General features: G+C 47.0%; 1 protein-coding gene across 2 annotated transcripts in view; it reads right to left on the reverse strand.

The window, feature by feature from the left end:
- VPS13D (vacuolar protein sorting 13 homolog D) overlaps positions 1 to 26,555 on the reverse strand; it is a 372,238-nt gene that overhangs the window by 206,892 nt on the left and 138,791 nt on the right. Inside the window, exon 40 of one of the 2 annotated variants that reach the window (XM_069948223.1) lies at positions 15,311 to 15,385. The exons of the other annotated variant lie outside the window; for it this stretch is intronic. Within the exon in view, the coding sequence (XP_069804324.1) occupies positions 15,311 to 15,385 (75 nt within the window). The remainder of the gene's footprint in view (positions 1 to 15,310; positions 15,386 to 26,555) is intronic. 2 annotated transcript variants of the gene reach the window in all.

Consider the following 26,555-nt stretch of genomic DNA (forward strand, 5'->3'; position numbering starts at 1 on the left):
TGTGAACCGCCGTGAGGGGTGTGAACCGCCGTGAGGAGTGTGAAACGTGAAGGAGTGTGAACCGTGATGAGTGTGAACCGCCGTGAGGAGTGTGAAACGTGAAGGAGTGTGAACCGTGATGAGTGTGAACCGCCGTGAGGGGTGTGAAACGTGAAGGAGTGTGAGCCGTGATGAGTGTGAACCGCCGTGAGGGGTGTGAAACGTGAAGGAGTGTGAACCATGATGAGTGTGAACCGCCGTGAGGGGTGTGAACCGCCGTGAGGAGTGTGAAACGTGAAGGAGTGTGAACCGCCGTGATGAGTGTGAACCGCCGTGAGGAGTGTGAACCGCCGTGAGGAGTGTGAAACGTGAAGGAGTGTGAACCGTGATGAGTGTGAACCGCCGTGAGGGGTGTGAAACGTGAAGGAGTGTGAGCCGTGAGGAGTGTGAACCGCCGTGAGGGGTGTGAACCGCCGTGAGGAGTGTGAACCGCCCTGAGGAGTGTGAAACGTGAAGGAGTGTGAGCCGTGATGAGTGTGAACCGCCGTGAGGAGTGTGAAACGTGAAGGAGTGTGAACCGCCGTGAGGGGTGTGAAACGTGAAGGAGTGTGAGCCGTGATGAGTGTGAACCGCCGTGAGGGGTGTGAACCGCCGTGAGGAGTGTGAACCGTAATGAGTGTGAAACGTGAAGGAGTGTGAACCGTGATGAGTGTGAACAGCCGTGAGGGGTGTGAACCGCCGTGAGGGGTGTGAAACGTGAAGGAGTGTGAACCGTGATGAGTGTGAACCGCCGTGAGGGGTATGAACCGCCGTGAGGAGTGTGAAACGTGAAGGAGTGTGAACCGCCGTGATGAGTGTGAACCGCCGTGAGGAGTGTGAAACGTGAAGGAGTGTGAGCCGTGAGGAGTGTGAACCGCCGTGAGGAGTGTGAAACGTGAAGGAGTGTGAACCGCCGTGAGGGGTGTGAACCGCCGTGAGGGGTGTGAAACGTGAAGGAGTGTGAACCGCCGTGAGGAGTGTGAGCCGTGATGAGTGTGAACCGCCGTGATGAGTGTGAACCGCCGTGAGGGGTGTGAACCGCCGTGAGGAGTGTGAACCGCCGTGAGGGGTGTGAACCGCTGTGACAGGTGTGAACCGTAATGAGTGTGAACCGCCGTGAGGAGTGTGAAACGTGAAGGAGTGTGAACCGTAATGAGTGTGAACCGCCGTGAGGAGTGTGAAACGTGAAGGAGTGTGAACCGTGATGAGTGTGAACCGCCGTGAGGAGTGTGAACCGCCGTGAGGAGTGTGAAACGTGAAGGAGTGTGAGCCGTAATGAGTGTGAACCGCCGTGAGGGGTGTGAACCGCCGTGAGGGGTGTGAAACGTGAAGGAGTGTGAGCCGTGATGAGTGTGAACCGCCGTGAGGAGTGTGAAACGTGAAGGAGTGTGAACCGTAATGAGTGTGAACCGCCGTGAGGAGTGTGAAACGTGAAGGAGTGTGAACCGTGATGAGTGTGAACCGCCGTGAGGAGTGTGAAACGTGAAGGAGTGTGAGCCGTAATGAGTGTGAACCGCCGTGAGGGGTGTGAACCGCCGTGAGGGGTGTGAAACGTGAAGGAGTGTGAGCCGTGATGAGTGTGAACCGCCGTGAGGGGTGTGAACCGCCGTGAGGAGTGTGAAACGTGAAGGAGTGTGAACCGTGATGAGTGTGAACCGCCGTGAGGGGTGTGAACAGCTGTGAGTGTGAACTAAATTCTTATATACATCTTCACCAACGTCAAGAGTAGCAGGATTCTGCCATTACAGCTCTACAACAACAACAACGACTTCGGGGACATTACGGAACGTGACATCTCTATGGCCGTGCCGCCAATCTGGTCAAATATGACTGGCGTCAGGAGCTCAGAAACAGGAGCCGCCGGGCAAACATCTGCCCTGTAGTGGCCACAGCAGAGGAAGTGGCAGAGTCCGGGTCATATAGTAACAGAGCAGAGGAAGTGGCAGAGTCCGGGTCATATAGTAACAGAGCAGAGGAAGTGGCAGAGTCCGGGTCATGTAGTAACAGAGCAGAGGAAGTGGCAGAGTCCGGGTCATGTAGTAACAGAGCAGAGGAAGTGGCAGAGTCCGGGTCATGTAGTAACAGAGCAGAGGAAGTGGCAGAGTCCGGGTCATGTAGTAACAGAGTAAGAAATGATAGATGAGAGCCCCGACTCACCCACCAAGAAAGAGAAGAAGACAACAACCAAATATATTTCAAACAAGGACGCCCTGAAGCCACTAGTATATATGAGGTGGGTTAGTACTGTACCTCTAGTATATATGAGGGTGGTTAGTACTGTACCTCTAGTATATATGAGGGTGGTGGGTTAGTACTGTACCTCTAGTATATATGATGGTGGTGGGTTAGTACTGTACCTCTAGTATATATGAGGTGGGTTAGTACTGTACCTCTAGTATATATGAGGGTGGTTAGTACTGTACCTCTAGTATATATGAGGGTGGTTAGTACTGTACAGCTAGTATATATGAGGTGGGTTAGTACTGTACCTCTAGTATATATGAGGGTGGTGGGTTAGTACTGTACCTCTAGTATATATGAGGGTGGTTAGTACTGTACCTCTAGTATATATGAGGGTGGTTAGTACTGTACCTCTAGTATATATGAGGGTGGTTAGTACTGTACCTCTAGTATATATGAGGGTGGTTAGTACTGTACCTCTAGTATATATGAGGTGGGTTAGTACTGTACCTCTAGTATATATGAGGGTGGTTAGTACTGTACCTCTAGTATATATGAGGTGGGTTAGTACTGTACCTCTAGTATATATGAGGGTGGTTAGTACTGTACCTCTAGTATATATGAGGTGGGTTAGTACTGTACCTCTAGTATATATGAGGTGGTGGGTTAGTACTGTACCTCTAGTATATATGAGGTGGGTTAGTACTGTACCTCTAGTATATATGAGGTGGGTTAGTACTGTACCTCTAGTATATATGAGGGGGGTTAGTACTGTACCTCTAGTATATATGAGGTGGGTTAGTACTGTACCTCTAGTATATATGAGGGTGGTTAGTACTGTACCTCTAGTATATATGAGGTGGGTTAGTACTGTACCTCTAGTATATATGAGGTGGTTAGTACTGTACCTCTAGTATATAGGAGGTGGGTTAGTACTGTACCTTTAGTATATATGAGGTGGGTTAGTACTGTACCTCTAGTATATATGAGGGTGGTGGGTTAGTACTGTACCTCTAGTATATATGAGGGTGGTTAGTACTGTACCTCTAGTATATATGAGGGTGGTTAGTACTGTACCTCTAGTATATATGAGGGTGGTTAGTACTGTACCTCTAGTATATATGAGGGTGGTGGGTTAGTACTGTACCTCTAGTATATATGAGGTGGGTTAGTACTGTACCTCTAGTATATATGAGGTGGGTTAGTACTGTACCTCTAGTATATATGAGGTGGGTTAGTACTGTACCTCTAGTCAGGGCCGGCCTTAGGGTAGATGGCGCCCTGTGCGAAAATTTCTTTTGGCGCCCCCCCCCCTTCCTAAATCTTACAGCCTCCCGCCCCTCCAGACGACCCCCACAATAAAACCACAAACGAGACGGGAGGCTGTAGTATTTAGATACGATATACTAAATCCTACTACAACAAGCTCCACCCCTAAACCCCAAACCCCCCGACCCCCGATAGAAGTACCATCTATCTATGTATCTATCTATCAATCATCTCCCCCCCCCCCCCCCCCCCCCAACTGTTATATATGTGATCTCTGAGATGGGACTTCACTAAAACACAGCAAATTTGGACTTGGCCTATTTGGCGATTACACTGTTTACCGTGCTGGGGGCAGTAGTTGTGCACTGTTTAGCTGTTGGGGTATGCTGGGGGCAGTAGTTATGCAATGTTTAGCTGTTGGGTATGCTGGGGGCAGTAGTTATGTACTGTTTCAGCTGTTGGGATATGCTGGGGGCAGTAGTTATGCACCGTTTAGCTGTTGGGGTATGCTGGGGGCAGTAGTTATGCACTGTTTAGCTGTTGGGGTATGCTGGGGGCAGTAGTTATACACTGTTTATCTGTTGGGTATGCTGGGGGTAGTAGTTATACACTGTTTAGCTGTTGGGTATGCTGGGGGCAGTAGTTATGCACTGTTATCAGCTGTTGGGGTATGCTGGGGGTAGTAGTTATACACTGTTTAGCTGTTGGGTATGCTGGGGGCAGTAGTTATGCACTGTTATCAGCTGTTGGGGTATGCTGGGGGTAGTAGTTATACACTGTTTAGCTGTTGGGTATGCTGGGGGCAGTAGTTATGCACTGTTATCAGCTGTTGGGGTATGCTGGGGGTAGTAGTTATACACTGTTTAGCTGTTGGGTATGCTGGGGGCAGTAGTTATGCACTGTTATCAGCTGTTGGGGTATGCTGGGGGTAGTAGTTATGCACTGTTTAGCTGTTGGGGTATGCTGGGGGTAGTAGTTATACACTGTTTAGCTGTTGGGTATGCTGGGGGCAGTAGTTATAAACTGTTTAGCTGTTGGGGTATGATGGGGGCAGTAGTTATGCACTGTTTAGCTGTTGGGTATGCTGGGGGTAGTAGTTATACACTGTTTAGCAGTTGGGGTATGATGGGGGCAGTAGTTATGCAGTGTTTCAGCCGATATATAGATAGATAGAGATAGATAGAAGGGAAAGAGGTAGATGGGAGGTCGGATAAGGAGCTAGAGAGACAGAGGAGAGAGAATCATCAGACTTACAGCAGGGGCCCAGGATCCTGGAGGCTGCAGCATTGCTGAGGAGGAGGAGGGAGGACGCACATGGCTGGGCAGGGGTCACAGGTCACCACACTGATGGGACCTGATCACACTGCAGGCTGCAATGTCGCAAGGAAAAAGTCAGCCTCCCACCCGCGGTGGGTGCCGGGGGCGGGGCTTGTCGGTGGGGGCGGAGCTTACCGGGATTTACCCGACACCTTATTTCGCCAGGTTCCTAGCCCGTCTATTGTCTGGAGCGCCCCAATACAAACCCCTATGCAAGGAGGGCAGGCGGCCAGCTAGGGGGGCGCTCTGGCAGACAGACTGCCAGACCAGTTAAGTGTGCAGCTGACTGCCAGAGCGCCCCCTAGCTGGCCAGGAGTGATGCGCCCTGTGCAACCGCACAGCTCGCACACCCCAAAGGCCGGCCCTGCCTCTAGTATATATGAGGTGGTTAGTACTGTACCTCTAGTATATAGGAGGCCGGTGGGTTAGTACTGTACCTCTAGTATATAGGAGGCCGGTGGGTTAGTACTGTACCTCTAGTATATAGGAGGCCGGTGGGTTAGTACTGTACAGCTAGTATATATGAGGGTGGGTTAGTACTGTACCTCTAGTATATATGAGGGTGGTTAGTACTGTACCTCTAGTATATATGAGGGTGGTTAGTACTGTACCTCTAGTATATATGAGGGTGGTTAGTACTGTACCTCTAGTATATAGGAGGGTGGTTAGTACTGTACCTCTAGTATATATGAGGGTGGTTAGTACTGTACCTCTAGTATATATGAGGGTGGTTAGTACTGTACCTCTAGTATATATGAGGGTGGTTAGTACTGTACCTCTAGTATATAGGAGGGTGGTTAGTACTGTACCTCTAGTATATAGGAGGGTGGTTAGTACTGTACCTCTAGTATATATGAGGGTGGTTAGTACTGTACCTCTAGTATATATGAGGGTGGTTAGTACTGTACCTCTAGTATATATGAGGGTGGTTAGTACTGTACCTCTAGTATATATGAGGGTGGTTAGTACTGTACCTCTAGTATATATGAGGGTGGTTAGTACTGTACCTCTAGTATATATGAGGGTGGTTAGTACTGTACCTCTAGTATATAGGAGGTGGGTTAGTACTGTAAGAACAAAAGTCCAGTAGAGATGACCACCGCACTCACCGATTCAGCGAAAATGATGCTTTATTTCAGGGACAGAGTGTACAACACATAGCAGGTGCGTTCCACAGAAAGGAGCAACGAACGTTTCGCGCCTGCGCGCTTCAACTGGCTCACATAATCTACGTCATCGCCCTGGCGCAGCTAAATACCTCAGCAGCGTCACCGGACCAGGCAACATATTAACTCCATATGTACCAGACGCGTTATGAGGTAAGTACCTACGTCTCACACACTAAAAACGCACCTCCATACAAAAGTGAAAATATATATAAAACCTGTACAACAGAACTAAATAAAACATACAGTTTACACAAAAATACTCATGTCATTTTTATCATTTAGACCTAAGGCTTCCATAGCTCTAGTTTTCATTATCCACCATGATTCTCTCTTCAAAAGTTTTTTGTGGCGGTCCCCGCCATCTCCGGAAGGTTTCACTGTTTCCAAACCTAGGAATTTAAGGACATTTCTATCACCATTATGTTTGTCATTTACATGCTCAATTAAGCGAGATGAACCAATTCCTGTACGGATGGAATTGCGATGTTCCCTAAATCTGATGAACAGTTGGCGAATTGTCTTCCCTATGTAGAAGTGGCCACAGGGGCATAAAATGGCATACACCACAAATGTGGACCTACAGGTGATAAGTTGTCTAACTTGCCACTTCATGCCACCTATGGTCACCTCCTTCCCCTCCTGTATGAAGCCACAAAAGGAACAAAAACCGCATTTATGGTTACCCTTGGGAGCAGCATTATCTAACCAGTTGGACGGATTGTATTGAATTCTCGGTCCATTGAGTACATCTCTCATTGTTCGGGTCCGTCTATATGAGAACAATGGCTTCCTCAGTGCAATCTCTCTGACATCCTCGTCAGTTTCTAATAGGTGCCAGTGTTTTCTTATAGCATTTTGGACGATGTGGTTCATCTCAGTGTATCTAAATGAGAAAACAAACCTCCTCTCTCTCCTTTTCTTTTTCTTAGTCTGTAACATATGTTCCCTTGAGCTGAATAATGCTTTATTCTTAGCTGAACGAATAGCATTAAGGGGATAACCTCTCTCCTCTAGTCTGTCACTAAGTTCCTGGGCCTGATGTAAAAAACCTTCATTCGTACTGTTCAAACGGCGCAATCTGAGAAATTGGCTGTAAGGAATGGATTTCTTGACGTGAGGGGGGTGGAAGCTATCAAAATGGAGAAGGGCATTAGTAGCTGTAGGCTTACGGAAGCCAGTAGTAGTGATCTGACCATCGACCACCTGCACCCTCACGTCAAGAAAATCCAAAGAGTCCCCGCCAAAGACTGCTGTAAATGCCATGTTCATTTTCATGTCTTTATTTAAGTAATCAACGAAGGCTGTGAATTGTTCCCTCGAGCCTGACCATATTATGAACACATCGTCCATAAAACGTAAATATGTGACGATGTATTTCAAGAAGTCGTTACTTTCCGAGAAGACAAATCTCTTCTCGAAAACCGCAAGAAATAGATTAGCTAGGGAACAAGCTACTGGTGTCCCCATTGCGACTCCAGAGGTTTGCTTAAACCATCTACCCTGAAAGCGAAAAGCATTGTGAGAGAGGATAAAATCCAAAGCCTCACTTACAAAGTCTATATAGGGGGCCGGTTTCTCTATGCCCCCGAGGATCTCGCAGACCGCCTGCACACCCGCATCCTGCGGGATGCGGGTGTATAGGCTCTCGACATCCACGGAGGCCAGGCTGAAACCCTCCTGCCAAGAGATTCCCTGTAGAGCTTGCAAAAAATCGCCTGTATCTTTTAGATAGGCAGGGATGTCAACCAAAAGGGGGCGTAGCAACCAGTCAACATATTTAGATAATCCCTCTGTCACCGAGCCGATCCCCGCGACAATCGGCCGACCAGGGGGTCGGCTCGGTGACTTGTGGATCTTAGGTAAAAAATACCATGACGGTTTTCGAGGGTGGGTGTAGAACAATCTCTCCCCACAACGTTTAGAAATCACTCCTGATTCCACAAACTTTCTCAATAAGGATTGTAACTGGCTCGTATATTTAGATGTTGGGTCTTCTCCAAGGGGCTGGTACACAGAAACATCATGTAGAAGCCGTAAGGCTTCTTCCTGGTAATACGACTGACTCATGACCACAGTGTTTCCTCCCTTATCCGCTTTCCTGACAACCAAATCGGGGTGAGCGGAGAGCCAAAGGAGGGCTCGCCTCTCACCGTCCGAGAGGTTGTCAGTACACGGCGGATAAAGAAGAGCTTTAACTTCATTTTTAACCAAGGTGGAGAAAAGATCAAGTGTACCTCCCGGTTGTAGTGGGGGACAAAAGGTAGAACTATTGCCACCTGTGAAATCCCCTACTTCTATAGGTGTATCCCTAATGGCAACAGATTCATCCGTTAATTCCATCAATAATTGGGCACCCTGAGCCACGTCGTCCGGGAGGGACGTGGTGACGCTAAAGCCAAGGGGACCAATTACCGCTGGTATTTCTCCCACTAATCTGGAGGAAGGAGCTGGAGGTTTTTTAGAAAAAAATTTACATAAATTAATCTTTCTAATGGCTCTAAATAAATCTATTTCAAATTGCACATCATCAAAATTCTCTGAAATACAGAAGTTTAACCCTCTAGACAAGACCGAAATACAATCCTTAGATAATACAGTGTTGGTAAGATTAATCACAGTGTTACTAGATGACATACCCGCATTACTTAATGAGTCCATGTGACCTGTTTTCTTTTCTGGCCTTGTTGCCAGCGGGGTGGTCTTTTTCCTCCTACTCCTTCTGGTGCGCTTCCTAAAGGGCCCGAGGTACCTCCCTTAGGTCGAGCTCCTAAATGCTGGTAACCGCTTGTGGAGTCATCTGGTGCACTCGAATCCGAGTCAGTAGTCCAGTAATCACCACTGCGTTTTTTTGGTTTCATGTTTTTGCGTTTTTGTTTTTTGGTATTCCAATCAAAGACTTTACCTGAATCAAAGTCAATTTTATCCCGCAAAAACTTGTCCATTTTCTTTTCTTTCACTTCCATCTGGACGGTAACGGTTTTTTTATCTAATTTGGAAATGAAGACCGCTGCTTGTTCCTCAGTTTGCCTGGTACGCAATTCCAACTTCGCTTTACACAAATCTGTAGTAATTTTTTCATACTCTACTTGGTTCCGTTTATAAATCATTTGTAACAGATTCTGCGAATGAAGTAAATGTATTGTTTTCCATTCTCGCATAAAGTCCTCATCCTCTAGGAATTGGGCAGGTTCTTTATAAAACCGGAGGCCTCTTGGGACTCGATTACATTCCAGATACGAGCATAAGGACTTAATAGTCCAAAACAAGCGGACCTCTTTCTCCGCCAGAGAGAACACTCGCTGTTCTAGCGATTTAAGACTGAGTAACTGCAGTTCATCTTTCGTGTTGCATGACAAAAAGAACGCACCTGCTTGAGCTCTTCCCGCATCCAACGTTGTGTCAACACGGTGTGCTGTGTTTGTCTGACCACGCGTCATAACGCGTCTGGTACATATGGAGTTAATATGTTGCCTGGTCCGGTGACGCTGCTGAGGTATTTAGCTGCGCCAGGGCGATGACGTAGATTATGTGAGCCAGTTGAAGCGCGCAGGCGCGAAACGTTCGTTGCTCCTTTCTGTGGAACGCACCTGCTATGTGTTGTACACTCTGTCCCTGAAATAAAGCATCATTTTCGCTGAATCGGTGAGTGCGGTGGTCATCTCTACTGGACTTTTGTTCTTATGTTTGCCTTGTGCTGTCCCCACGAGCACCACCACAGCGTTCTTGTTGAGAGCGGTCTGCTGTCTGCGAGGCTAGGAGCCGTAGTTGCCTGCTCTTCCTTCTGCTCAAGGATATCTGTTTGAACTGTGACTTTTTTTGCATGAGCACACGGCAATATCCGATGGATCCGATGGAGACCGGCCTCAGTGGTCAGACAAACACAGCACACCGTGTTGACACAACGTTGGATGCGGGAAGAGCTCAAGCAGGTGCGTTCTTTTTGTCATGCAACACGAAAGATGAACTGCAGTTACTCAGTCTTAAATCGCTAGAACAGCGAGTGTTCTCTCTGGCGGAGAAAGAGGTCCGCTTGTTTTGGACTATTAAGTCCTTATGCTCGTATCTGGAATGTAATCGAGTCCCAAGAGGCCTCCGGTTTTATAAAGAACCTGCCCAATTCCTAGAGGATGAGGACTTTATGCGAGAATGGAAAACAATACATTTACTTCATTCGCAGAATCTGTTACAAATGATTTATAAACGGAACCAAGTAGAGTATGAAAAAATTACTACAGATTTGTGTAAAGCGAAGTTGGAATTGCGTACCAGGCAAACTGAGGAACAAGCAGCGGTCTTCATTTCCAAATTAGATAAAAAAACCGTTACCGTCCAGATGGAAGTGAAAGAAAAGAAAATGGACAAGTTTTTGCGGGATAAAATTGACTTTGATTCAGGTAAAGTCTTTGATTGGAATACCAAAAAACAAAAACGCAAAAACATGAAACCAAAAAAACGCAGTGGTGATTACTGGACTACTGACTCGGATTCGAGTGCACCAGATGACTCCACAAGCGGTTACCAGCATTTAGGAGCTCGACCTAAGGGAGGTACCTCGGGCCCTTTAGGAAGCGCACCAGAAGGAGTAGGAGGAAAAAGACCACCCCGCTGGCAACAAGGCCAGAAAAGAAAACAGGTCACATGGACTCATTAAGTAATGCGGGTATGTCATCTAGTAACACTGTGATTAATCTTACCAACACTGTATTATCTAAGGATTGTATTTCGGTCTTGTCTAGAGGGTTAAACTTCTGTATTTCAGAGAATTTTGATGATGTGCAATTTGAAATAGATTTATTTAGAGCCATTAGAAAGATTAATTTATGTAAATTTTTTTCTAAAAAACCTCCAGCTCCTTCCTCCAGATTAGTGGGAGAAATACCAGCGGTAATTGGTCCCCTTGGCTTTAGCGTCACCACGTCCCTCCCGGACGACGTGGCTCAGGGTGCCCAATTATTGATGGAATTAACGGATGAATCTGTTGCCATTAGGGATACACCTATAGAAGTAGGGGATTTCACAGGTGGCAATAGTTCTACCTTTTGTCCCCCACTACAACCGGGAGGTACACTTGATCTTTTCTCCACCTTGGTTAAAAATGAAGTTAAAGCTCTTCTTTATCCGCCGTGTACTGACAACCTCTCGGACGGTGAGAGGCGAGCCCTCCTTTGGCTCTCCGCTCACCCCGATTTGGTTGTCAGGAAAGCGGATAAGGGAGGAAACACTGTGGTCATGAGTCAGTCGTATTACCAGGAAGAAGCCTTACGGCTTCTACATGATGTTTCTGTGTACCAGCCCCTTGGAGAAGACCCAACATCTAAATATACGAGCCAGTTACAATCCTTATTGAGAAAGTTTGTGGAATCAGGAGTGATTTCTAAACGTTGTGGGGAGAGATTGTTCTACACCCACCCTCGAAAACCGTCATGGTATTTTTTACCTAAGATCCACAAGTCACCGAGCCGACCCCCTGGTCGGCCGATTGTCGCGGGGATCGGCTCGGTGACAGAGGGATTATCTAAATATGTTGACTGGTTGCTACGCCCCCTTTTGGTTGACATCCCTGCCTATCTAAAAGATACAGGCGATTTTTTGCAAGCTCTACAGGGAATCTCTTGGCAGGAGGGTTTCAGCCTGGCCTCCGTGGATGTCGAGAGCCTATACACCCGCATCCCGCAGGATGCGGGTGTGCAGGCGGTCTGCGAGATCCTCGGGGGCATAGAGAAACCGGCCCCCTATATAGACTTTGTAAGTGAGGCTTTGGATTTTATCCTCTCTCACAATGCTTTTCGCTTTCAGGGTAGATGGTTTAAGCAAACCTCTGGAGTCGCAATGGGGACACCAGTAGCTTGTTCCCTAGCTAATCTATTTCTTGCGGTTTTCGAGAAGAGATTTGTCTTCTCGGAAAGTAACGACTTCTTGAAATACATCGTCACATATTTACGTTTTATGGACGATGTGTTCATAATATGGTCAGGCTCGAGGGAACAATTCACAGCCTTCGTTGATTACTTAAATAAAGACATGAAAATGAACATGGCATTTACAGCAGTCTTTGGCGGGGACTCTTTGGATTTTCTTGACGTGAGGGTGCAGGTGGTCGATGGTCAGATCACTACTACTGGCTTCCGTAAGCCTACAGCTACTAATGCCCTTCTCCATTTTGATAGCTTCCACCCCCCTCACGTCAAGAAATCCATTCCTTACAGCCAATTTCTCAGATTGCGCCGTTTGAACAGTACGAATGAAGGTTTTTTACATCAGGCCCAGGAACTTAGTGACAGACTAGAGGAGAGAGGTTATCCCCTTAATGCTATTCGTTCAGCTAAGAATAAAGCATTATTCAGCTCAAGGGAACATATGTTACAGACTAAGAAAAAGAAAAGGAGAGAGAGGAGGTTTGTTTTCTCATTTAGATACACTGAGATGAACCACATCGTCCAAAATGCTATAAGAAAACACTGGCACCTATTAGAAACTGACGAGGATGTCAGAGAGATTGCACTGAGGAAGCCATTGTTCTCATATAGACGGACCCGAACAATGAGAGATGTACTCAATGGACCGAGAATTCAATACAATCCGTCCAACTGGTTAGATAATGCTGCTCCCAAGGGTAACCATAAATGCGGTTTTTGTTCCTTTTGTGGCTTCATACAGGAGGGGAAGGAGGTGACCATAGGTGGCATGAAGTGGCAAGTTAGACAACTTATCACCTGTAGGTCCACATTTGTGGTGTATGCCATTTTATGCCCCTGTGGCCACTTCTACATAGGGAAGACAATTCGCCAACTGTTCATCAGATTTAGGGAACATCGCAATTCCATCCGTACAGGAATTGGTTCATCTCGCTTAATTGAGCATGTAAATGACAAACATAATGGTGATAGAAATGTCCTTAAATTCCTAGGTTTGGAAACAGTGAAACCTTCCGGAGATGGCGGGGACCGCCACAAAAAACTTTTGAAGAGAGAATCATGGTGGATAATGAAAACTAGAGCTATGGAAGCCTTAGGTCTAAATGATAAAAATGACATGAGTATTTTTGTGTAAACTGTATGTTTTATTTAGTTCTGTTGTACAGGTTTTATATATATTTTCACTTTTGTATGGAGGTGCGTTTTTAGTGTGTGAGACGTAGGTACTTACCTCATAACGCGTCTGGTACATATGGAGTTAATATGTTGCCTGGTCCGGTGACGCTGCTGAGGTATTTAGCTGCGCCAGGGCGATGACGTAGATTATGTGAGCCAGTTGAAGCGCGCAGGCGCGAAACGTTCGTTGCTCCTTTCTGTGGAACGCACCTGCTATGTGTTGTACACTCTGTCCCTGAAATAAAGCATCATTTTCGCTGAATCGGTGAGTGCGGTGGTCATCTCTACTGGACTTTTGTTCTTATGTTTGCCTTGTGCTGTCCCCACGAGCACCACCACAGCGTTCTTGTTGAGAGCGGTCTGCTGTCTGCGAGGCTAGGAGCCGTAGTTGCCTGCTCTTCCTTCTGCTCAAGGATATGGGTTAGTACTGTACCTCTAGTATATATGAGGGTGGTTAGTACTGTACCTCTAGTATATATGAGGGTGGTGGGTTAGTACTGTACCTCTAGTATATATGAGGGTGGTTAGTACTGTACCTCTAGTATATATGAGGGTGGTGGGTTAGTACTGTACCTCTAGTATATATGAGGGTGGTGGGTTAGTACTGTACCTCTAGTATATATGAGGGTGGTGGGTTAGTACTGTACCTTTAGTATATATGAGGTGGGTTAGTACTGTACCTCTAGTATATATGAGGGTGGTGGGTTAGTACTGTACCTCTAGTATATATGAGGTGGGTTAGTACTGTACCTCTAGTATATATGAGGTGGGTTAGTACTGTACCTCTAGTATATATGAGGGTGGTTAGTACTGTACCTCTAGTATATATGAGGGTGGTTAGTACTGTACCTCTAGTATATATGAGGGTGGTGGGTTAGTACTGTACCTCTAGTATATATGAGGTGGTTAGTACTGTACCTCTAGTATATATGAGGTGGGTTAGTACTGTACCTCTAGTATATATGAGGTGGGTTAGTACTGTACCTCTAGTATATATGAGGGTGGTTAGTACTGTACCTCTAGTATATATGAGGGTGGTTAGTACTGTACCTCTAGTATATATGAGGGTGGTTAGTACTGTACCTCTAGTATATATGAGGGTGGTTAGTACTGTACCTCTAGTATATATGAGGGTGGTGGGTTAGTACTGTACCTCTAGTATATATGAGGTGGTTAGTACTGTACCTCTAGTATATATGAGGTGGGTTAGTACTGTACCTCTAGTATATATGAGGGTGGTTAGTACTGTACCTCTAGTATATATGAGGGTGGTTAGTACTGTACCTCTAGTATATATGAGGGTGGTTAGTACTGTACCTCTAGTATATATGAGGGTGGTTAGTACTGTACCTTTAGTATATATGAGGTGGGTTAGTACTGTACCTCTAGTATATATGAGGTGGGTTAGTACTGTACCTCTAGTATATATGAGGGTGGTTAGTACTGTACCTCTAGTATATATGAGGGTGGTTAGTACTGTACCTCTAGTATATATGAGGGTGGTTAGTACTGTACCTCTAGTATATATGAGGGTGGTTAGTACTGTACCTCTAGTATATATGAGGGTGGTTAGTACTGTACCTCTAGTATATATGAGGTGGGTTAGTACTGTACCTCTAGTATATATGAGGTGGGTTAGTACTGTACCTCTAGTATATATGAGGGTGGTGGGTTAGTACTGTACCTCTAGTATATATGAGGGTGGTGGGTTAGTACTGTACCTCTAGTATATATGAGGTGGGTTAGTACTGTACCTCTAGTATATATGAGGTGGGTTAGTACTGTACCTCTAGTATATATGAGGTGGGTTAGTACTGTACCTCTAGTATATATGAGGTGGGTTAGTACTGTACCTCTAGTATATATGAGGGGGGTTAGTACTGTACCTCTAGTATATATGAGGTGGGTTAGTACTGTACCTCTAGTATATATGAGGGTGGTTAGTACTGTACCTCTAGTATATATGAGGGTGGTTAGTACTGTACCTCTAGTATATATGAGGGGGGTTAGTACTGTACAGCTAGTATATATGAGGTGGGTTAGTACTGTACCTCTAGTATATATGAGGTGGGTTAGTACTGTACCTCTAGTATATATGAGGGTGGTGGGTTAGTACTGTACTTCTAGTATATATGAGGTGGGTTAGTACTGTACCTCTAGTATATAGGAGGCCGGTGGGTTAGTACTGTACCTCTAGTATATATGAGGGTGGTGGGTTAGTACTGTACCTGTAGTATATAGGAGGCAGGTGGGTTAGTACTGTACCTCTAGTATAGACCTGATGTTCTAGGTTAGTCAGACTGGCCGTGCTTCTAGTTCTAAGGTAGGAGAGAGGAAGGCCTGGCGGACAGGAAAGGCAAAAGTTAGAGAACATGAAAGGTGAAAGCGGGGACACAGCACACACACATGGCGAGGCAGGTATACAGATAGGAGAGGGAGGCAGGTATATAGGAGAGGGAGGCAGGTATATAGGAGAGGGAGGCAGGTATATAGGAGAGGGAGGCATGTATATAGGAGAGGGAGGCAGGTATATAGGAGAGGGAGGCAGGTATATAGGAGAGGGAGGCATGTATATATAAGAGGGAGGCAGATACATACAGTGGGGAAAAAAAAAAGTATTTAGTCAGTGACCAATTGTGCAAGTTCCACCACTTACAAAGATGAGAGGCGTCTGTAAGTGACACCATATTAGACCTCAACTATGGGAGACAAAATGAAAAAAGAAATCCAGAAAATCACATTGTCTGATTGTGTAAGAATTTATTTGCAAATTATGGTGGAAAATAAGTATTTTGTCAGTAACAGAATTTCCTCCCAATCCTTTGTTCTATCTCCTTTGTTGGCAATGACAGAGGTCGGACGTTTTCTGTAAGTTCTCACAAGGTTGGCGCACACTGTTGTTGGGATGTTGGCCCATTCCTCCATGCAGATCTCCTCTAGAGCAGTGATGTTTTGGGGCTGTCACTTGGCAGCAGGGACTTTCACCTCCCTCCAAAGGTTTTCTATAGGGTTGAGATCTGTAGACTGGCTCGGCCACTCCAGGACCTAGAAATGCTTCTTACCAAGCCGCTCCTTGGTTGCCCTGGCGGTGCGCTTTGGATCATTGTCAGCCACGTTTCATCTTCAATGCCCTTGCTGATGGAAGGAGGTTTGCACTCAGTATCTCCCGATACATGGCCCCATTCATTCTTTCGTGTACCCGGATCAGTCGTCCTGGCCCCTTTGCAGAGAAACAGCCCCAAAGCCTGATGTCCCCCCCCCCCCCCCATGCTTTACAGTAGCTATGGTGTTTGATGGATGCAACTCAGTATTCTTTTCCCTCCAAACACGACAAGTTGTGTTTCTACCAAACAGTTCCACTTTGGTTTCATCAGACCATAGGATATTCTCCCAATACTCTCCTGGATCATCCAAATGCTCTCTAGAAAACTTCAGACGGGCCGGACATGTAGTGGCTTAAGCAGTGGGACCTGTCTGGCACTGCAGGAGAGTCCCTGGCACTGGCGTAGTGTCTTACTGATGGTAGGCTTTGTTACATTGGTCCCAGCTCTCTGCAGTTCATTCACTAGGTCCCCCCGCGGGGTTCTGCGATTTTTGCTCACCGTACTTGTGATCATTTTGACCCCACAGGGTGAGATTTTGCGTGGAGCCCCAGATAGAGGGAGATTATCAGTGGTCTTGTAAGTCTTCCATTTTCTTTTCTTTTTTTAATTCTCAATTTTATTCGTTTTTCAATTTTATAACAAGACAAACAGTAATTTGAGGCACCCGCAGGGCGCAATGACATGTCATCGTGTCAACAGAACATAAACAGGTGTATGGAAAAGTCAGGCTATAACCGATTCCATGGCAATCCACAGCTCCCAATAAGGCGGCTAAACATTCAAAGAGAAAATCAAAATCAAGGGAGTGAGCTCACGCTCAAACAGCAACCAAAGAAAGAAAAGTATAACAGTAGAGAACGAAGAAAGGAGAGGAAAGTGAAGAGGGTACAAAGAAGAAGTATGGGGAAAAAAGGGGTTGGGGTAGGGGAGGCCAGTCCTCACTGAGCCAGGAGAGACCGAAATTCAGTTGATTCAGTAAACTGATTCCAGTGGTACCAAGTCCTGAAGAAATGGGAGTTGCAGCCACGCAATTGCGCCGTCAGATCCTCCCAAGCGTTTAATATCCTCCACTCTGCGGAGCCACAGGGAGATGCCCGGAGGGTCGGGCTGGCGCCACAGCACAGGGATACAAGCACGAGCAGCGTTGATCAGATGTCGGAGTAAAGAACGACGGTAAGTCTTCAGAGGGATCTCCGACGGGTGCAGGAGGAAGAATGATGGAGAGAAAGGGAGCTGGTGATCGGCGAAAGTGGAAGAAATGCGTCTCCAAAAAGGCTCCAGCTTAGGACAGCTCCAGAAGGTGTGGAGGAGGGAACCATCTCCACCACAATTCCTCCAGCAAAGCGGAGAGACCTCAGGAAAAATCCGGTGAAGTCGGGTAGGCACTCGATACCATCGAGAGAGGAGTTTGTATCCTGCCTCCTGAAGACGGGAGGCAATAGATGAGGAGTGCGTACACGTGAAGACGCGTTCCACCTGCGCTGCAGAGAGAGTAACATTAAGGTCCTCTTCCCACGCGGTAAGAAAAGGAGGCGGAGGCTGCTCAGGAGGCGAACCCAAGATGGCATAGAGGAGGGAAAGGGTATGGCGAAGGGGGCCTGAGCCCAGGCAAAGGGATTCTAATTGAGTGGGTGACCGTGCAAAGCAGGAAGGGTTTGGCAGGGAAAGAAGGAAGTGATGGAGTTGTAACGTCCGCCAGAACCCCAGGGGTGAAGGGTCCGTGAGGTCATTGAGCGAGGACAGAGATAGCCAAACTGAACCTGTGAGGAAAGAGAAAGCGCAAAAAGCCATGCACGGAACACTGGATCTTCCATGCCGAGCGGAAAGGAGGGGTTGCCCGGGACCAGAAATAAAGGGGAGGGGTGCGGGGCTAGGAAGCCAGAGGAGAGATGTTTTTGGCATATCTTCAGGGTCGGGGCAATGGTAGGGTGTCGGGCAAGCCGGCAGCAGGCGTCTGGTAGCCACGGTGCCGCCAGCAGCGAAATTCCCACGGTGCAGAGCGGGCGATCAAGATGGACACCCCTTTCCTTTTAGAATCGGGCGAACAGCTATGGAATGCATCAGAGAAGTTACGGTCCAACAGGTTCTGGACCTGATCTTTCCGGAAATGGGTCTCTTGGATGAATGCCACCAAGGCACGGTGAGCCCAGAGGAGGCGCAAAAGGGAGGAGCGTTTTTCCGGGATATTCAAGCCCTGTGCGTTAATAGAGACACATAAAACCGAGGACATGGTCAGCGAGGAGCGGCCTAAAGGAGGGAAAAGAAAAGAGGGAAAAGAAAAAGAGAGGGAAAAAAAGAGAGGGAAAAGAAAAAGAGAGGGGAACGACGAGAGGCGGCAGGAGGATAAGGCAGAGGGAAAGAGGGGTATCAAAGACCCAAACACTAGGTGTGGCAGGGACACTCCGGTCACCAGCCAAGAACCTGTGTAAAAATACCACGTGGGGTAACGCGGAAGAGCAGACCAGGAGGAGCAGCTCTGGCAGAGAGCTCCGGGTAAAGAAGAGAAGAATCCAGTGGGGACTACACAGGGAGAGTAGAGTGTGTGGGGGAGGGGGGACTTAAAGACAAGAATGGCGAAGGGAAAATTGAGAAAGGGAAACTATGTCCAGAGGCTAGGGAGAGGTAAGAGTGACCCGAAGAATACTGGTGCACCTATGGGCTGCTTGGGGCATGTTCCTGACAAAGAACCAGCACAACCATAGGAGCGGATGGAGTGCCACCCAAGCATGAGAGGGTACCCAAGGGAACTGATAGGTAACATATGGAGGACTGGCAGGTGGGGGGTGAGGCATGGGGGGGGGGGGGTGAAGGAGGGTGGAGGAAAGGACAGTTGGAAGAGGGAAGCACGGAAGAGGGGAGGGCGGAGGAGCGGAGGGGGGTTGAGGACAGGGGATGGGGGGCCTGTCACTCTGTGCGTTTGGTCCAATTCAATATAGGTGTCCTCAGGGTCCCCCAGGTATTTATTAAAGATGTATCTTACCGTCCCAACCAGGCGATCCGGACCGATCTCCTCCGGAAGGCCAGGTATCTTCACGTTATTCCGACGACCCCGATTCTCGAGGTAGTCTACATGGAAGAGCAGGTCTCGCAGGACAGCCTCCTTAGCGTCGCCGCGGGTGGGGAGGGGGGGGGGGGGGGGCGTTGGTGGAGGTTGGGTAAATTAGTCACCGCCTGGTCCAGCGTGGCATGGCGGGTCTCCAGTCCCGTTACAGCGGCGGCAACCGCTGTCATGGAGTATTTAGCCCCTTAAGGACCGGGCCTAAAATTGCCTTAAGGACCGGAGCAAATGTTATGAATATGACCTGTGTCACTTTATTCATTAATACCTTTGGGATGCTTTTACCTATCCGTCTGATTCTGAGATTGTTTTCTCGTGACATATTGTACTTCACATTTCTTGTAAATTTGAGTCAATACTTATAACGAATCTTTATGAAAAAACCCAAAATAACGTGAAAAATTTAAAAAAAATGCATTTTTCCAACTTTAATACTTTTCTGCTTATACAGAAAAAGGTTATGCCACATAAATGGTTATACCACATAATTATATTAAATAGCATTAGTAACATGTCTACTTTATGTTGGCGGCATTTATTAAACGATCTTTCATTTTTTTTAGACAATAGTAAGCGTAAAACATTAGCAGCAAATTTTCAGTAAAATTTCAAAATCAGATATTTTTAGGGACCTGTTCAGATTCAAAGTGTATTTGAGGGGCCTGTATGTTAGAAAGCCCCACAAAGCACCCCATTTCAGAAACTGCACCCCCCAAACTCTGCAAAAGCACACCCAGAAAGTTTTTTTTAACCCTTTAGGGGAGTCACAGAAATAAAAGCTAAGTGTGTAAGAAATTTGAAAATTTGAATCTTCTGTGCAGAGATTTTATTGTAATCCAATATTTTTCATAATTATAAGCTTATTACCAGAGAAATGCACCCCAATATTTATTGACCAGTTTCTCCACTTAGAAATACCCCATATGTGGCCCTAATGCATTGTTTGGCGGAACCACAAGCCTCAGATATAAGGGAGCGCCTAGTGAATTTTAATGGCTCCGTTATATTTGGTCATTTCTGACTGTACCACTTCAGGTTGGCAGAGGCTCTGGGGTGCCAAAACCTAAAAAACACCCCTAAAGGGACACCATTTAGAAAACTACACCCCTCAAGGAATGTAACAAGGGGTGCGGTGAGGATCTGGACCCCACAGGTGCTTCACAGATTTTCCGAACAATATGGCGTGAAAAAAGACAAAAGTATTTTTTACACTAAAATGTTGTTCTAGACTTCAATTTTTCATTTTCACAAAAGGGATAAAAGGAAAAAACAAAACAAAACATGTAGCGCAGTTTCTCCCGAGTACAGAAATACCCCACATGTGGACATAAAGTGCCAAGGGGGCGCAGGACGAGCCTCCAAAGGGAAGGAGCGCCAATTGGCTTTTGGAAGCTGGATTTCACTGGAATGGATTTCAAGGGCCATGTCGCATTTACAGAGCCCTCGTGCTGCCAAGACACTGGAAACCCCCCACAAGTGACCCCATTCTGGAAACTACACCCCTCAAGGAATCTAACAAGGGGCGCAGTGAGCATATGGACCCCACTGGTGACGGGCACAAATGTGGAAAAATGTGACGTGAAAGTGAAAATTTTCATTTTTTCACTTTCACGGCACAAATGTGGCCGTCATCCAGGGGTCCATATCCTCATTGCACCCCTTGTTAGATTCCTTGAGGGGTGTAGTTTCCAGAATGGGGTCACTTGTGGGGAGTTTCCAGCGTTTTGGCAGCACGAGGGCTCTGTAAATGCGACATGGCGTTCATCATCCATTCTAGCCAAATCCAACCTCCAAAATCCAAATGGCGCTCCTTCCCTTCGGAGGCTTGCCCTGCGCCCACATGGCGCTTTATGTCCACATGTGGGGTATTTACGGACTCAGGGGAAATTGCTCTAAACATTTTGTGTGTTTTTTTTTCTCTTTTAACCCCTTGTGAAAATGAAAAATTCAAGGCTAGACCAACATAGTGTAAAAAATGTAATATTTCATTTTCACGCCACATTGTTCCATATTTGTGCCCGTCACCAGTGGGGTCCATATGCTCACTACACCCCTTGTTACATTCCCTGAGGGGTGCAGTTTCCATAATGGGGTCACTTGTGGGGGGTTTCAACTGTCTTGGCAACACAGGGGCCTTTTAAATGCAACATGGCCCCTCGAAATCCATTCCAGCCAAATCCAGCCTCCAAAAGCCAAATGGCGCTCCTTCTCTTTGGAGGCTTACCCTGCACCCGCATGGCGCTTTATGTCCACATGTGGGGTATTCCCGTACTCAGGGGAAATTGCTCTACACATTGTGTTTTTTTTATCTTTTAACCCCCTTGTGAAAATGAAAAAATCAAGACAAGATCAATGATTTAGAGTAAAAATTTTAAAAAAATTACACTAAATGTTGGTCTAGCCTTGATTTTTTTCCATTTCCACAAGGGGTTAAAAAAGAAAATAAACGCAAAGCGTGTAGGGTAGTTTCCCCTGAGTACGAAAATACCCCACATGTGGACATAATGTGCCATATGGGCACAGGGCAAGCCACCAAAGGGACAGAGCGCCATTTAGAGGCTGGAATGGAGGATGGAGGTCATGTTGCAATTACAAAGCTCCTGTGCTGCCAGGACAGTAGAAACCCCCCACAAGTGACCCAATTCTGGAAACTACACCCCATAAGGAATCTAACAAGGGGTGCAGTGAGCATATGGACCCCTCTGGTAACAGGCACATATGTAGAACATGTGCCGTGAAAATAAAAAATAATTTTTTTTTCATTTTCACGTCCCAAATGTGGCCGTCACCAGGGGGCCATATCCCCGCTGCCCCACTTGTTAGATTCCTTATGGGGTGTAGTTTCCAGAATGGGGTCACTTGTGGGGGGTTTCTACTGTCCTGGCCGCACAGAGGCTTTGTAATTGCATCATGGCATCCTCTAATGGGAATGGCGGCCATACCTACTTAGCTGGGGAAAAGGGACAATTCTAATTTATTTGGGGGTATTAGGCCAATTATTAGTTTATAAGGTTGGAAATGACAGGTGTCCATCAAACTCAACCTGTGTTGATCCAGAGGAAGGCAAAAAAAACCCTCGTGAGGCTGACGACAGTAGCCTCATCACAGGGGAAAAATTCCTTCCCGACTCCATATTGGCGATCAGAATAATCCCTGGACCAACGTGACCCCTGAAATAGGAATAAGGGACAGAATTTAGAAAATGTAGAACCCCAGTGACGTGTGGTGCGCCTTGGAGCGATCCAGTATGCAGAGGCCGGGGGGATCAGGACAGGTGTCACACTGGTAAATGGCGTCCTTCCTGATCCCCCTGTTACCCCACACTCTGCACTTCTTCTGGGGTCTCCCTTTCTCCAGTGTGGGGGACGTCACCTGGAAAATGTTGTCCTGGTGCGATCCGGGGTCCTTCATATCCAGAAGCGCTGGGTCCGCTCCATGGCTGCTAAATATTGGGGCTCTATTACTGCTTCTGATATTTTCGGATCGTGCCGCAAGCTACAGTAGCTCAGGCAGCGAGGGACCGGAAGAGGGGGTGCTGGTATAAAAGTTATCCTCGTACAGGTGGTGACCTTTATCCAGCAGTGGGAAGATCAGTTCCCGGACGATCTTCCCACTTGTTCCGAGGATGGGGGGGGGAGGGGGCATCTGGGGCTGGATTTGGGTGTCCCTTCCTTCATACACTCTAAGGGTACGTGCACACTGCAGAATGGCGAAGGATAACCCTTTGTGCATTCCGCAGCTGGCAACCACCGGCAGACTGATGCAGGCGCGCGTCTCCACACGTGTCATAGACTCCATTCTATGCACGGACGGATTCCGCTCTCCGTCCAATGTGTTCATTCTTTGGACGGACGATGGAATCCGCCCATGCAAAGGATGGAGTCTATGACACGGGTGGAGACGCGCGCCCGCATCAGTCCGCCGGCGGGTGCCAGCTTCGGAATGCACAAAGGGTTATCCTTCGCCATTCCGCAGTGTGCACGTACCCTAAATCTGTAAGTGTACCCTGAGGTACTCTCAGAGTTTGGAGAATTTCACGCCATACCGTCATCTCTTATTGGGACGGTACTGGCAGAAAAGACGTGTCTGGGGGGCAGCGTACGCTACGCTACCCCCAGACACGTGTCTGGAGGATGAAGATAAATGGAGGAAAGAAGGATCCCCCCCATTCATCCTCACTGGCTGTTTCGGTGTCGGAGGCAATAATAGCGTATGCATCCGAAACTGAAAACGCCCTGGGGGCCATCTTTATATAGGGATTGGTAAATGGGGTATGTAGTGGTGTAGTGTAAAACTTTATTCAATGTAGTGTAGTGTTTTTTAGTTTTTTTTTTAACATTCAGTATAAAAAAAAAAAAAACCTACGCCAAAAATTATGTTGCTGATAAATGCCGCACTTATGTGCAGCACTTATCAGCAGACCGTGGCAGTAGGATACAGAAAAAAACGCCCTATGCCAAAAAGGAGGAGTTGCTGATTAGCAGCGCACTTACGTGCGATGCAGATCAGCACTCAGCGGCGTAAGGGTGCGGAAAAAAAAAACATTTTCTACATCCTGCTACCTAGCTGAGGGGTCCAGAGCAGGTATTTATTACTTTTGGGGACTTTGATCGCCGTGATCGGCCGACTGGTACAGTCTGTCCGATCACGGCGATCGGGACGTGGCACCGTGGCCACCATTACTTTTAACAGTAATGGCGGTCGGTGCTGTCCGGCCGCCATTATTTTCTGGGTCATAGATGGCCGGGAAAGGTTCCGATCGCCGCTATTGGCTGATCTGAACTGATCAGCCAATGGCAGCGATCGTCGGCATGGGGGGGGGGGGAGAGATGGCCTGCAGTGTATTTCTACAGGTCATCTCTCCCGATCGCATGCGGCCGGTCCGCGGCGCCCTCTTAACGGACCCGGGTACAGGTACGTCATGGGTCCTTAAGTGACAGCGATCCATGATGTACCGGTACGTCATGGGTCCTTAAGAGGTTAACCCCTTAGGGACCGGGCCTATATGACCAGGCTCATTTTTCAAAATCTGACCTGTCTCACTTTATGCGCTTATAGCTCAGTGATGCTGTAACGTATGCTAGCGATTCTGATATTACTTTTTCCTAACATACGGCACTTTATGTTAGTGGCAAAGTTTGGTCACTGCCTTATGTTTTTTTTTTTTTTGTGAAAAACATCAAAATATCAAGAAAAATTTGAAAAATTTGCACTTAACGAACTTTGAAATTCTTTGCTTCTTAAAAAAGAAAGTCACATGACAAAAATTAGTTAGTAAGTCACATTACCGATATGTCCTCTTTATTCTGGCTTCATTTCGTAAACATATTTCACTTTTTTAAGGTGTTACGGGGCTTAGAAATGTATCAGCAAATTATGAAATTTTCATGAAATTTCCAAAACTGATTTTTTTTAGGGACCAGTTCTTTTTTTAAGTTGATTTAGGAGGCTTGTATATTGTAAACCCCCATAAGTGACCCCATTTTGGAAACTAGACACCATAAAGAATTAATCTAGGGATATAATGAGCATTTTAACCCTACAGGGGCTGGAGGAAAGTATTCACAATTAGGCCGGAAAAAATGGAAAATAGAAATTTTCCAATAATATATTTGTTAAGATTAAAGTATCTCATTTTCATAAGCAACATGAGAGAAAATGCACCCCAAATTTTATAACGCAGGTTCTCCTGAGTAGAATGGTACCCCATATGTGGGTGTAAACCACTGTATAGGCACACAGCCGGGCTCAGAAGGGAAGGAGCGCCAATTAGCATTTTCAGTGCATGATTTTTCTGAAGAAGTTTCTGAGCGCCAGGTGTGTTTGCAGCGCCCCTGTAGTGTCCGCAGAGGAGAACCCCCCCAAAAGTCACCCCATTTAGGAAAGTACACCCCTCAAAGAATACATCTTGGGGTGCAGTGACCATTTTGACCCCACAGGTATTGGAGGAAAGTATTCAAAACTAAACCGTAAAAATGAAAAAAAAAATAGAATTTTTCCAATAACATGTTTGTTTAGTTTGAAATTTCTCAATTTCACGAGGAACAGGGGAGAAAACTCACCCCAATATATGTAACGCAGGTTCTCCTGAGTAGAACGGTACCCCATATGTGGGCAGAAACCACTGTGTGGGCACACAGCGGGGCTCAGAAGGGAGGGAGTGTCATTTTAGTTACAGGCAATATGTGGGTTTTTCTGGCTATCTGGGGTGGTAATGGACAATCTCGGGGTGTTTACTGGCTATCTGAGGTTGCGAAAGGGAATCTGGTGGGGTTACGAGCAGTCTGTGCCATTCTGGGTAGGTTATGGGCAATCTGGGGTGGTTACGGGCAATCTGGGGCTGTCTGCGATGGTTACGGGCTGTCTGGGGGGGGGATTACGGGCAATCTGGGTGGTTACAGGCTGTCTGCGATGGTTACGGGCAATCTGGGTGGTTACAGGCAATCTGGGGAGGCGACGGGTAATCTGGGGTGGTCAGCTTATTCGGGGTGGCTTTTGACTTTGGTGACAGGGGTAAAAAAGTGCTGGCACCATTTGAAACAAGCGATCAGCGGTATATAGTATATACCGCTGATCACTTGTACTGGGACCACACCGGGTAGTCACCGATCATTGCCCCATGCTCTCAGTCACCTCCGGTGGTGGAGAGAATGGAGCTTTGATCATTTTTAGGAATCCATCACTGTGAACAGAGTCTGGTCACAGTGATGGCGGCGGCCATCTTGGATCAGATGGCCGCCCTGGGAGGGGAGGGTCAGTGACCAGATCACTAGGGTTCATTCTGGGGACGGGGGGGGGGGGACATGTTCTCATCTCCTCTCACTGTGGATTCACGGTGAGAAGAGATGAAAGCGTTCAGCTGCGCTGGCAATGCCCGTTACCGGTGGCCAAAATTATACTGGTAATAACGGCGATCGCCGGTGAGGGGACTGGCCGGGACTGAGCCCACACTCTGCCCCAACCCTTCAGCGATCTCCGGTAGCTGAGAGGAGGGGGCTGCGGGCATTACCGGCGCTGCTGCACTATTCTGCGCCATCGCCATAAAGAGCTGATGGCAGCAGTATAGAGCCTATTAGTGATCGCCGTAATAATCGGTATGGGCGGTCACTAATAACATAATACATGTATTCTCCGGGTCACTACGGTTACGGCGATACCACATTTCTGTAGGTTTTTTTAACTATTATCACTTTGGCGCAATAGAAACTATCTTCCTAGCAAAAACCCACAAAAACTGTCGCCACATTGCAAGATCCATAGCGTTCTCATCTTTTGCGCGACAGAGCTGGTTTGGGCTTATTTTTTGCGGGAAGATCTGTAGTTTCTATTGATACCCAAGTTTTATATG

Source organism: Dendropsophus ebraccatus, chromosome 12 (assembly GCF_027789765.1).
Source record: "Dendropsophus ebraccatus isolate aDenEbr1 chromosome 12, aDenEbr1.pat, whole genome shotgun sequence".
NCBI lineage: Eukaryota > Metazoa > Chordata > Amphibia > Anura > Hylidae > Dendropsophus > Dendropsophus ebraccatus.